We start from the raw sequence: 13761 nt of genomic DNA on the forward strand, positions 1-13761 counted from the left end.
AGATTTGAGACATTTTCAACATTTGCTGTTTTTTCTGATGGATATTGTACATATCTTTACTGATGAGAAAGCAGCATGATCAAAGTAGTTGCCTACCTTGGGGAATACAAATGCAATTTATTAATAACCTCACCTTTTTAGAGAAAAGCAAATCACTCGTGATGTTGGAGAATTTAGGTGGAATATTCTTTGAAATGTTGCTGAATAACACTATTTTAAGCAGAGACTTCGAGTGAGATCTCAGTCAAACTGTTCACCAGCCAGGGCGCTGTCTATGGTGCTGAACTCTGCCTGGCTTTTGTCGAAGTAGATGTTTTACCGTTTATCACTTCTCTAATATGTTTTGGCTTGGCAAACACAACTTGCATAGTGCTCCCTTACACATCAGAAACTGCTTTTACTATTGGATGAGGTTTTATGTACTTTCTAACTTAAATTTGTGTTTGCATCGCTTTGACCTTCCGCAAAAATAGAGGACAAATCGGATCCGTCTGGATTCATGTTGTTGTGCTTCTTTGTCTTTGGGACTCGTCTGCGTCGCAGTTATCCTACTCGATTTCCGAGGAAGTGAACAAAGGCACGGTAGTGGGGAATATCGCGAAGGATTTAAACCTCAATGTACAGGAACTGGAGAGCAGAGATCTACGTATCATTTCGAGTTTCAGTAAGACATATTTTGACGTCAATCTGCGGACCGGGAACCTCTTTGTTGACGAGAGAATAGACAGAGAAGAGCTTTGTCCGCATGTGGCAAAATGCTCCATCAAAATACAAGCTGCTTTAAGTAATCCAATGAATGTACATCGCATCGAAATCAACATTCTTGATGTAAATGATAACTCGCCTTCTTTCATTGAAAATCGCATTTTTAAACATCTCCGAATCACTTTCACCGGGAGAGCGATATTTTCTCCCGGTAGCAGTAGATGCGGACATAGGGAGCAACACAGTAAAGACGTACAAGCTGAGCCAAAATGAACATTTCTCTCTTGACGTGCAGAGCGGCGGAGAACACGGAGTGTCTGCTGAGTTAGTGCTGCAGAAAGCTCTAGATCGAGAAAAACAGCCGGTCATTAAACTTATTCTGACCGCTATAGATGGAGGGAAACCGCCTCGATCAGGGACTCTGCAGTTTACTGTTAATGTTATAGATGTTAATGATAATACACCAGCATTCAGTAGCTCTCTTTATAAAGTGAGTGTCAAAGAAAATGCGACTCCAGGAACATTTGTTATCAGGTTAAATGCCACAGATTTAGACGAGGGCCTAAACGGTAAGATCCTGTATTCCTTTATCAAACGAGGGAATATTGATCCATCAAATATTTTTGATCTAAATTCAGAAACAGGAGAAATTACTGTGAAGGGTAGACTAGACTATGAAGAGACGCCAGCTTATGAAGTTAGAGTCCAAGCAATGGATCAAGGCTCCTCTCCTCGTAGTGCACAGGCGAAACTGCTGATAGAGATAATCGATGTGAATGACAATGCCCCAGCAATATCTGTGACGTCACTGATGACGCCTGTTAAAGAAGACGCGGAACTGGGGACAATTGTTGCTTTGGTTACAGTGAGTGATAAAGACGGAGGAAACAACGGTGTAACTAATTGCAAGGTAGTTGGATCTTCTCCTTTTAAACTAAAGTCCAACTATAAAAATGACTATTCATTAGTAGTAGATGGACCGCTGGACAGAGAAAACACTTCTCTTTACAATGTCACCATTACAGCCACAGATGAAGGAAGTCCACCTCTGTCCAGCATCAGAGTCATTACTGTTCAGGTTTCTGATGTTAATGACAACGCACCTCGCTTTATGGAGCCTGTGATTAATGTTTATGTCAAAGAAAACAGTCCAACAGGATCAGTTCTTTATACAATAAATGCCTTTGATCCTGATCTAGATGGTAATGCAAAGTTGACTTACACACTGTTAGACAGTTCTCCAAGAAATGTTCCAATTTCATCTGTTTTAAACATCAACTCAGAGACAGGAGATATAGTCAGCCTGCAGTCTTTTAACTACGAGGAGTTAAAAACGTTTCAGTTCAAAGTTCAGGCCACAGACTCTGGTGTTCCTCCGCTCAGCAGCAACGTGACTGTGAACGTTTTAATTCTGGATGAAAATGATAATAATCCAACAGTTCTGGCGCCCTATTCTGAACACGGCTCCGTGAACAGTGAGAACATCCCCTATTCTGCTGAAGCGGGATACTTTGTGGCAAAGATCAGGGCTGTAGACGCAGACTCTGGATACAACGCGCTGCTTTCTTATCACCTGTCTGAGCCCAAAGGAAACAACCTGTTCAGGATCGGAACCAGCACCGGGGAAATCAGGACTAAGAGGAGAATGAGTGACAATGACCTGAAAACTCACCCCTTGGTGGTGCTGGTTTCTGATAACGGAGAACCCTCCCTGTCAGCTACTGTGTCTATTGATGTGGTGGTGGTTGAAAGCACCGCTGACATCCAGACTCAGTTCAGACATGTTCCTATAAAGGAGGACAGCTTCTCGGATCTGAACCTGTATCTGCTGATCGCCATTGTGTCGGTGTCAGTGATCTTCCTGCTGAGCCTCATCAGTTTAATAGCTGTCAGATGCCACAGGACGGACGATTTCAGCAGGTACAGCGCCCCAATGATCACCACCCACCCTGACGGGAGCTGGTCTTACTCCAAATCTACTCAGCAGTATGACGTGTGTTTCAGCTCAGACACGATGAAGAGTGACGTAGTGGTTTTCCCCGGACCGTTTCCACCTGTAGATGGTGAACTGATCAGTATTAACGGAGGAGACACTTTTACCAGAACTCAGACTTTACCCAACCAAGAGAAGGTAGCCCTCCCAAAGGCGTTCGATGCAGATGTCGGAAGTTATTCAGTTAAAGGCTACAAGCTGAGTCAAAATGAACATTTCACGCTGGATGTGCAGAATGGTGGCGAGCCGACAATGTTTGCTGAAATGGCACTGCATAAAATCTTAGACCGTGAGAAACAGCCGGTGATCAAATTAATTCTGACAGCTGCAGACGGAGGAAAACCTCCTAAATCCGGCACGTTACATATCACCGTTAATGTGCAGGACGTCAATGATAATATCCCAGTATTTGACAAGCCCTTGTACAAAGCCACGGTGCTGGAGAACACGGCGCGCGGTGCCACCGTCATGTCTGTGCATGCTCGCGATTTAGACGAGGGCCTTAATGGAGAAATAGAGTATTCTTTCATAAACCAAGACAATGATAACGATGTCGATAAATTTGCCATAAATCCCATAACGGGGGAGATTACAGTGAACGGAGAATTGGACCACGAAAAAAACAAAGCGGTTGAAATTCGGGTCCAAGCGAAAGACAAAGGATCAAATCCAAGAGCATCAAATTGTAAAGTGCTCGTTGAAATCACGGATGTTAATGACAATCCACCAGAAATATCAGTGACGTCTTTAGTCAACGTGGTGAGGGAGGATGCAGCCGTCGACACAATGGTTGGACTTATAACAGTGAGAGATTACGACGCAGAAAAAAATGGCGTTGTTCAGGTTAAAATTGTTAATTCTGTGCCATTCACAATTAAGAACACGTATAAAAATCATTACTCTTTAGTCGTAGACGGAACTCTCGACAGAGAACGACTTTCTCAATATAATGTAACAATAACAGCGACTGACGAAGGTCTCCCGCCCCTCTCCAGTACAAGCGTCATTACTGTCCACGTTTCTGATGTCAATGACAACGCACCACGTTTTAAAGAACCTGTGATAAACATTTTTGTCAAAGAAAACAGTCCCGTAGGCGCTGTTATCTATACTATGACTGCAGATGATCCTGATGTAGATGAAAATGCAAAAGTAACATTTTCAGTAATTAATAATAATAATAATAATAAAAATAATATAATAGGGTCAGTTATTAATGTTAACTCAGAAACTGGAGATATAGTCAGCCTGCAGTCTTTTAACTACGAGGAGTTAAAAACATTTCAGTTCAAAGTTCAGGCCACAGACTCTGGTGTTCCTCCGCTCAGCAGCAACGTGACTGTGAACGTTTTAATTCTGGATGAAAATGATAATAATCCAACAGTTCTGGCGCCCTATTCTGAACACGGCTCCGTGAACAGTGAGAACATCCCCTATTCTGCTGAAGCGGGATACTTTGTGGCAAAGATCAGGGCTGTAGACGCAGACTCTGGATACAACGCGCTGCTTTCTTATCACCTGTCTGAGCCCAAAGGAAACAACCTGTTCAGGATCGGAACCAGCACCGGGGAAATCAGGACTAAGAGGAGAATGAGTGACAATGATCTGAAAACTCACCCCTTGGTGGTGCTGGTTTCTGATAACGGAGAACCCTCCCTGTCAGCTACTGTGTCTATTGATGTGGTGGTGGTTGAAAGCACCGCTGACATCCAGACTCAGTTCAGACATGTTCCTATAAAGGAGGACAGCTTCTCGGATCTGAACCTGTATCTGCTGATCGCCATTGTGTCGGTGTCAGTGATCTTCCTGCTGAGCCTCATCAGTTTAATAGCTGTCAGATGCCACAGGACGGACGATTTCAGCAGGTACAGCGCCCCAATGATCACCACCCACCCTGACGGGAGCTGGTCTTACTCCAAATCTACTCAGCAGTATGACGTGTGTTTCAGCTCAGACACGATGAAGAGTGACGTAGTGGTTTTCCCTGCACCGCTTCCACCTGTAGATGGTGAACTGATCAGTATTAACGGAGGAGACACTTTTACCAGAACTCAGACTTTACCTAATAAAGAAAAGGTAAGGTGTATTGTTGAGACGGTAGTCTACAAGTTTTGTACTTTTTTTTATAGATCATCTCTGTGTTGTAAATCCCTTGCTCTGTCACTACAAGCCTACTTGCACCTCCTCTCTGCCTGTTTGGTATAAGTGCTGTCCATGGTGCTGAAGTCACAGGGGCCTTTTGGTGCTTCTTTGTTACATTAGTTATCTCACCAGCAATGGTGGAAAAATTATATCATCCAAGTAACAGTACAGAAGTATTAGTCATCAAATGTTATAGTACAAAAGTAAAAGTACTAGTTTGGTCCGTCTGACTGATATATTATTATATGACATAATTAGATAGAAAATACTGAAGCATCAGTGTGTAGCAGCATGTTAGTTTTGCAGCTGCTGCAGGTGGATGTAGTTTGAACTACTTTATATAGAGTTTTATTTGAATGGATAGCATGAATCTAAGGGGTCATCAGATTATTACTGGAAGAGGAAAGAAGAAAAAACAATGGTTTGACTGACACATTTTTTTTTTCAGTTTTTTGACTTTTATTCTAGTCCTTGAATTTTGATGAGATTTTGAAACATTTATTGAAATGAAACCCTGAAAAATTACAGAAATCGCCAACTACACAACGCTCTTTGTAAGACGTCAGGAGGTTATAAACCATTAGTTCAATCTTTAACAATGTGTTGTATTTCAAAAGCCTGTCACACTATCCATTGTGTTAATACATCATCTTCAAAGTAATTAAAGCTGTCATAACAGACATTACAACATTTCACTCTGAAATGCGGTGGAGTGGAAGTATAAAATAGCATCAAATGGAATTACTTGAGTAAAGTAGGCTACAAGTACTTCAGACTTGTAAAATGTACAGTTACTTCCCACCACCGCCTACCAGACTGTAGCACAAAGCATAGCGAAACCTGGGGTTTGTAATGCTGCCAACCATAATCAGAAACTATAGAACTGTGACTAGAAAAATACATCAACACATAAGAAAGTTAAAGAAACAAATGTGAAATCGTCAAAATGTGTGATATCATGAGAAGTATCAGCCCAGGCATTTCTAGCAGCCAAAGGCTCTTTATAAACAACTCTACGCTGTCTAGGTTAAATGAATGACGTTGTGAATGCTTAATATTACCCTCAAGTATAACTCGTACAGTTAACTTAGCAAGGGTGGACTGAAACAATAATTCAGACGGGGAATTTTACTCCATGCCAGGCCACTCTGTTCATACAAACTACCAGACGGTATGTTATGGTAATGAGTTGTACACCAGCAAAAACTCACTAGTATACCAATCATACCACATGTACACATATACAACTGTACAAGGCTAGACACACAAAACCATTACATTACATTATGAAGAGAGTCCAAAAGTTAGCGCAAATGTTCAACTGATGATCTTCATATTCAAGCATCAAGCACGAGTATCAAACATTTTCACACACAAGTAATGGTTTTAGCTTTTCACTCACTTGCTCATCACGGACGGGTTGCTTGGTTTGGAGCGTTTAGCAGCGTCTGTAGAAAGGGCCTTTCTCTTTTTAGCCGTCTCCAAATCTGCAGGGTCTGTACCGTTCTTCAGAACCAGGAAGACTCGTCTGAAATTATTAGAGAAGCGGATAGACACTTGGTCAACTAACCTTAATGAAGAGGACTTCACCAAACATTTAACTTTCAGTGACAATACTCCACAGCAGTTGAATCTTCTAAAAAAAAATATTAAAAAAATGTAGGGTCCAAAATGTATTTAAACGTACGGGAACTACTTGTACGAGATATCGCACATCTCCAAACTTTATCTATCTGTCCCAAACACTCACGGTCGCTCTGCAATATAACTAAAAACACTGCTCTCACCCTCACGTGGCTTATTCAAGTAGAGCTTTAACTATGTTGGAAGCGAGGCCTGTTTGGACAGACTCGCCGTTACAACTGCAGAAAAACTGATTTTGCTGCAGCAGGTGTTATGAGAAATGTTTGGAGTCCTGAACATGCATGATATTCGTGGTCAAGTTAAATCATCCTGACAGATAACACAACTTTACCAGAGAAGTTGAGTGTCGCAGAAAAAAGTCAGAAGAAATAAATCATCCATCACTGGTGTGTTAAAGTAACATCCAATTTGTTTGGTCTTGGTGCACGCGAAAAAAAAAATAATAATTCTATTTAAAGGCCATGGGGGGGGGGGAAAACCGGAAAGACTTCTTCGTTCACGTAATGGGGGTCAGTGCTGCTCCGTGTGGATGGGAGTTGTATTGCAGCCATATATTTTAGCTTCCCGTAGAGGCTCGAAAATGCCTGGGAAGTGACGGTTTACGTGTTTTCTTAATTAGCCGCGATTTAGTCACTATTTCATACTGGTCGTGTTGTCTGACAGCAGAAACAGAAAAAAATAATAATATGTAGGCTAAATAACAACAGCTTTATTGGGAGTTCGGCTGCATCAGAGTGTAGTATATGTGAGTACAGAGAGCAGGGGAGAAGCAACCAGATGTAAGATGTTGACGCCAAATGACAACACAAATGTCTGCCCTCCAGCTGAGTAAGTCTTGATTTTGTACCGTTTATAAGTCGCTTACATCGACTTATGTTGTTTATCCACGTTTTCAGTTTGTCTCATCCTGCGCTCTTGTGTGTTGAAGTTCCCTGCGATTAACATTTGGGTCAGTGCAAACCCAGCGTCTTTCATGTGGAGGGAGCTCAGAGCTACCACAAGTAAACAGACCTAATGACCAACTTTTTTTTTTATGACGTGTTAATCCGGTGTCTCTGAAACTAGAAGACAGACTACAGCCTGAAGTAAATATGTTTCACGAGAAATCTATTATGAGTACCATCCCACTCTATGGCTTCACATATTATGAATTTCTAACATCACTTTAAGGCTATGTATTGGATGGGATGTTGTGCTCTAGTCAGTCGTAGCCTTATAATTTGTCATAGATCTGCATTTCAGAATGTAGGCTAAGATGTGTCTTTCTGACGTTAACTGGAGCTCTTGAAGACAGAAGAACAAGCACCTTCATTTTAAACCTCATTAAACTTTCAAAACCAGTTGCTCTTATAGTCTACAGATCATCAGACATTTTCTTGTCCATTTTTCTCTCTCCTTCACTGTCCAGTTTTCTTGGTATTTTGTGCATATTTTTGTATTGATGTACTGCACATCAGCTTACTCATGTTGAAGATGGATGGAGCAAGAGGATTAATGTCATGTTATGTCACCAAACTCGGTGTATTTTCAGTGGACAATTTGACCTTTCATAGCAGGAGAAGCACATGCAGGAGAAAGACCACTCATATTTAGGATTGCTCTGTATATTCAAGTATCCTAGTCAGCTGTAGCAGTGAGCCAGCATGCACAACCTGAAACCAAAGCAGCCAGGTAGAATTTGGTTAACGTTAGATTCATTATTTTCCTTTGTGCTTTTGTTACCATGTTGATGTCCAAGTGTCTTCTATTAAAAAAGGCGTATAAGAATGATAAAGGATGCATTTTGAAAACACCTGTGCCGGTGGATTATAGATTGTAGAGCCTTTACTTGTCTCAGGTTTAGACATTTTTATATTGCCTGGCATTGTTTTCTTGCAGTCAACCCTGTTTCTCCTGAGATACTTCTCTCAGCTGCTCCTGGCTTTTGTTATTTGACATGCTTTAATTATCTGCAGTTTTGCACTCATTTCTCTGCATTCAAAGCAAATTGCTTATTTGGAAAGACTGATGTTGTTATATTTTTATCCACAACCTGTTTATGCTTTCAACTTATGTCATACATCCTTGTCTTAATAGCTTCAGCTGTCAGGGACTTAACTCAAAGCCGATGCAGTTTATTCCTAATAGCAATATTAAAGTGTTATCTTTTTACTTTCACTATAAAAGAAAAGTAATTATAGACAGAAACGTTTCAGTTTCTTGACTATTTGTTCACTGCTCCAAAATGAGACTGCTTAACACATACATGTAGCTTATGTGTTTGTTTTGTTGTATTACACATTCATATCCTCTTGTATTTGTGCTTTTAAATCTGCTAGTTGTACGTCCTTTATTTGTCTTTTTCACACTCTTGGTGCTTCATCTTTTGCAAAGAAAATTCTAGACATGTACATGGTTTTCATTTCACGCCCATTCCTTTTTCTCCTTCTCGTCCTCCGTGCTGCCACACCGCGTTCCCCTCCCCCTATCCTCCACGCTCTCCGAGAAGGGGAGCAGCTGAGAGAACTAACAGGGAATTAGCGTCCATCTCTGCAGACACGTGTGTTATCAGCCTCAGAGCGCTGTAAACACGAACCAATATATTTTCATTAACTTTCCTAATATGTGTACAGAGCTCTGATCCGCTCATGTCAAGTATTGCACAGATGTGCCTTGTCTACTCCATTTCCATTGAATTGTCAGTAAATCCAGCATACGTGTACATTCTGGCTTTATTATTATTATTATTGAGGCTGTTATGTTATCATTGCTCCGACCTGGTGGGATGTGTTCAAATATTGTCGGTGAAGTACGTTGTGCTCCGGTGGATGTATGATGCTTTGTGTCATTCAGACGGTATGACCTCATTTAAGGGAGTGGTTCAGCACAAACAACCGTGGCCTGATCCGTCAAAACTCCGTCCGTTTGATTGGTTCATAGCGAAGAGGACTGAACTACGGCTTTCTGCACTCTCGAACAGACTTTGAATATTGCAGGCGATGAGCATGGGTTGTGTGCGGCTTAAAAGTGGGTCAGCGATTTAAATATGGCAGCCCGGTACATGCGCCATCTGACTGCACCTGTGTTTATTGCGTCGCTTTTTTTTTTTTTTTTTTTTTTGTACGCTGTCATACGCACAAGCTCTCCGTGCTGTGGTTCCTAAAACGATGCCTAGAGCGGTCTCTGCGTAAAAGTGGTTCAGTATGTGTTCTGTGTGCTGCAGCTCTCTGTGAATGTGTGTGAGTGAAGGAGAGAGAGGGGGGAGGGGCAGGTAATTTTCCGCTTCTCGTTGCAGCAGCAGCAGCAGCAGGAGGGAGTTTCAGTACCGATCGAGGTATCAGCTCCGCTCGGCTCAGCTCTCCCTCCTGCCCTGCTCTGCGGCTGGGTGGGGCTGACAACACCTAGTGTCAATCACAGCTAAACCGGGCGGGCGGGGATAAAGGCCAGGGTGGATGAGGTGAAGAGGCTTTTATCCATGCTGCCATCAGAACATCGTGTATCTGTGTCGCTCTGTCACAGGATTTTTTTATTTTATTTTATTTTTGGTGCCATAACACGGTGCACATTTGCTCGCTGTGGAAGTTATAGAACCATAAAAGTAATAACATATAGGCCTACATTGAAGAATTATCATGAGAGCTAGTGTTGTGTCAGTATACTTAAGATGACGACACAGTCTCCAATAAAAGCTTCCAACTCTGCCTCCCCTGGTGTAGAGTTGCATTCAATTATTGATTCTCCACTACATTATCCTTGCTGAAGCTCACAGCTAAGTGCTTCCCTGTTCATAGATTGCAGTCATACAGCAGAAGCACTCACTGCAAGTCATTTTGGTGGAGTATACAGATGGGTTCAACAACTGGAGCAAAGGAATGACATAGAAATGACCTCATTTCAGTTGTGGCACAAGGTGACAAATCAACAGACTTATACAATTAATCTACTGTTCTTCTTAAATTATCTGTGTCAGTCATGCACACATCTTATGCAGCACTTCCTGTTATTCTTCCTTACAAGGGTGTGTCCTTTGTGTGACAGTGAGGTTAGTGCTGCTGTCTGTGGTTACCATGGAGACTGAGCTGTAATGAAATGATGAACCAGTCTGTTTCAAGGGAGCTCCCAGTATGTACCCGCCCCCACACAGACATCCATCCCAGCATGTGTTGTATAGATGCAGGCAGGAAGGAAGCGGTGTGGAAACAGTGGGAGACCAGAGAAATAGAGACAAAGAGAGAGACAAAGAAAAAGATGCAGACCAAAGATGTCCAGCATCTTCAGCAGAAATGCCCAGTCAGGCAAAGGGCATGAAGTGAGCAAAAAAAAAAAAAAAAAAAAAATTGAGGGAAAAGTGTTTGAGATAAGAGCTTCAGTTCCAAAATAGAAAAGGGTTTTAGAGAAAGTCACTAATACAGCAGCACAGACTCGAGCCTCAAGCCTTGAGGATGAGATAGTGAGAAAACAGGAGTTTGTGAGGATGAGATGGACAAAAAAAAAAAAAAAAAACCACATTAAATACATGCCCTGCAGCTGAGTGAGAACATCACAGGCTTACAATTGGTCACAGATAAAAGGAAGAATTTATCAAACCCCCCCCTCCCCTACTCCCCAAGTCCCCTACTTCCACCAACCCGTCCTCCATCCATGCTCCCTCTTAGTGGCATTTGGATGTTATTTGCAGTCATTAGATAAGCTTTGTCATGCTCAGAACCACGGGTTCCATCCTCTCCCATCCGGCAAGGATATAAAGCCAGGGCATCCTAAGAGGGAAGTATCCAAAGCCTGCCTGCGTTTCCTGATAGCTTTGTTCAGTGCCACAACAAGAATCTGTTTGATTTATGCACAGTCTGAATTCAGGACAACCAAGGAAGTGTTTAACCCTTGCAGGGTCCCACTGGGAGGGATTTGTGCTGCTTTTAGTTCCCTCATGCCCTTTATTTTTGAAAGAAAGGTACACAGGGGATCAGCACAAACATACTCAGAGAATGCCTTCTCCTCCATCTTACTGTGTCCACCTGAGTAAAAGGATTGGGGTTACCATGGGACTTTTGTTCTGGATAAGTTATTGTGCATAGAGGAGAGGAAGGTATGAGAACACAGCTGTCATACTGTGATAAACCAATATACTAATACAACTCAACAGTTTTCTTTTACGTGTGTAGTTTTAGCTGCATTTGAGTTTTGTTTTAAACAAGTCGTTTTCAGCTGATTTTTCTTCATTTGAGAGATAGCAAAAAAATGTTGTAAATTGTGGTACCTTAGAGTTGTTTATTGTCTCCTTTTTTATGGATCAACAATAGCCTTAGAGACAGAATACTTGAATTTCGCTGGCATTTTGTATGTATTGCATGTATATTGCATTTTGCACTGAAATTGTCGTTTTAAATGCATGTGATGTGGATCTGATGTTAACTATACATGTATAGGTTTGTCCTTGTACCGATTACAGATAGTGGATGGAGACCGTCGGCATCCTTCATGGTGCTCTTTCTCGTCTCACCTCTGGAGGGTGCCTTGCCTTTATATTTTGCTTTATCCATTGCGGTCACTGTACTGGAAATGATAAAGAAAATGACTGCCTCTGCAGCCTGACGTCTGTGCCCTCCTTTCCTCCCTCCCTCCCTCGCTCTCTCAAACACACACACTCAGAGATGGGATTATACTTTAGTGCTTTGGCTTAATGAGAAAGCCTGTGTGGATGGGCAGTGGGGTGATGGTCACATGTCCAACCCTTGTACTACCGATTTATTCCAACAGAGGGACCAGTTTCGCTGTCTCTCACCTCTCTTCCCTCCTGCTCAGGCAGCCTCTCCCAGTCAGAGTGGGATTACATTTGCAGTGCATTTGGCATAGACTTTTAACCTTTTTTTTTTAAGTGAGCCAAAACTCCTCATGTGTGAGATTTATCCTGATGGTTCTGAGTTGTCATTTGTCATCTTTTATTTTCATTTCTTTTGATTTACCATGACAATATTCACCAAAGGTAGCCATAATCTGTTAAAATACTTTATTTTGTAAGGCAGTTGTTCAAGATTCTGTTTCTACACCCTCTTCTAAAAAGGGCGGTTTGCTGGTTTCTTTTTAAAATTTGCATGACAGCCTGGAGCCATTTATTCTATTTTTCTTTCTCACTTTCTCTGTGAACTAACATGAAGAAAAAAAAAATGAAGATTTGAATTACAATACTTTGGACCAGCAGGTTTTGCTGACGAAGAGGAAAATAATTTTCTTTTAAAGTAAGGTACTTAATGAACTTTATCTGTGAACCAGTAGGTGTATTCTGTAGACCTTTGAGTGATCCTATTCCCTGCAGTCAGTGTGTCTGTTTTTCAAAGATCTGGCCTGTCGTGGCCGCTCCCTGACATTTAACAATGAGAGAGAACAGCTGCAAAAAATGTTCTGACATTCATTCAGACAAAACATTTTTGTCCTTAGATAGCTTCTTCTTTTTTTTTTACTCGCGTTTTACACTGCCTGTGTGCGAGCGTCCATGCCTACAGGCACAAATGCCCTTTAAGTTTGCATGACTGCCTCTGTTTGTATGTGTTGACTGAGGGAGTGATGTAAGGAGCAATGCTTCATGATAGCCCAGTCTTGACCTGGTTTCCCCGTGGATCTCTGTTGTCATCTGACTCACTAAAATAGGGGATTCCATATAAACGACTCTTGGGAAGTAATATGAATGGCTTTTAGAGTGGCCGCTTACAGTATTAATGAGGTTGAAGAGAAAGTTATTAATATAGTGGCCATCTTGCATTATTGATGGAATGGTGGGTGTTAATATTCTGGCAGAGAGACTGAACGAAGAGGAGGTTTCAATGTTTAAAAATTGTATTACCTTTCTTAATAACTATCACGTGCCTCTTTGAATAAAGCCGATGTCTGTTTCTGACCCACTGTGTCAGTGTGAGCTCTTGTGTTTCCACTTAGGACCCCAGTATGCCCCTCAGCCAGCCCTCAGCTGGAACAGTGGCTCTCTGACAGAGGCGCAGCTGGAGACATTGTGGAGATTTGGGAAAAGTGAGACAATTTATGGATTGAGAATTAAACATCAAGGGCAGCTAAAATAATTGAAAGCAGGTTCTGACAGCCTGTGTTTTATTTAAGACAGTAAAAATAAACACAAATTGGCCAATTAGCTCTTTGAGATCAGTATTCGTTGATGCATGACAGGCATCTGTCTGTAGGTGGAATTGCATTGATAGCTTCATCTGCAGCACCCTTGAGTGAAAAATGAAATAATCTACAGCTCAGAGGCGCATAGTTAATGCAGAATGAGATGGGTGTATTTGAAGCGGACG

The 13761-nt window shown here is 41.8% G+C and overlaps 1 protein-coding gene across 1 annotated transcript; it reads left to right on the plus strand.

The window, feature by feature from the left end:
* Positions 1–787: 787 nt before the first annotated feature.
* LOC138614857 (uncharacterized) lies at positions 788–13441 on the plus strand. The gene is made up of 2 exons (XM_069688451.1): positions 788–4774; positions 13391–13441. Exons 1-2 carry the CDS (start codon positions 833–835, stop codon positions 13439–13441), a joined length of 3993 nt encoding a protein of 1330 aa, XP_069544552.1. The 5' UTR covers positions 788–832.
* The last annotated feature ends 320 nt before the right edge of the window (positions 13442–13761 follow it).

The sequence above is a fragment of the Brachyistius frenatus genome, unplaced genomic scaffold (assembly GCF_029030835.1).
Source record: "Brachyistius frenatus isolate BFR_SWC_R1_liver_20210118 unplaced genomic scaffold, ASM2903083v1 Contig_595, whole genome shotgun sequence".
Taxonomy (NCBI): Eukaryota; Metazoa; Chordata; class Actinopteri; family Embiotocidae; genus Brachyistius; species Brachyistius frenatus.

Bases quoted from the DNA above. Each gene is read 5' to 3' on its own strand.
- LOC138614857 (XM_069688451.1), top strand. From the start codon at position 833: ATGATAACTCGCCTTCTTTCATTGAAAATCGCATTTTTAAACATCTCC. The intron at 4,775-13,390 runs GTAAGGTGTATT...GTTTCCACTTAG, and splicing joins CTTTACCTAATAAAGAAAAG to GACCCCAGTATGCCCCTCAG.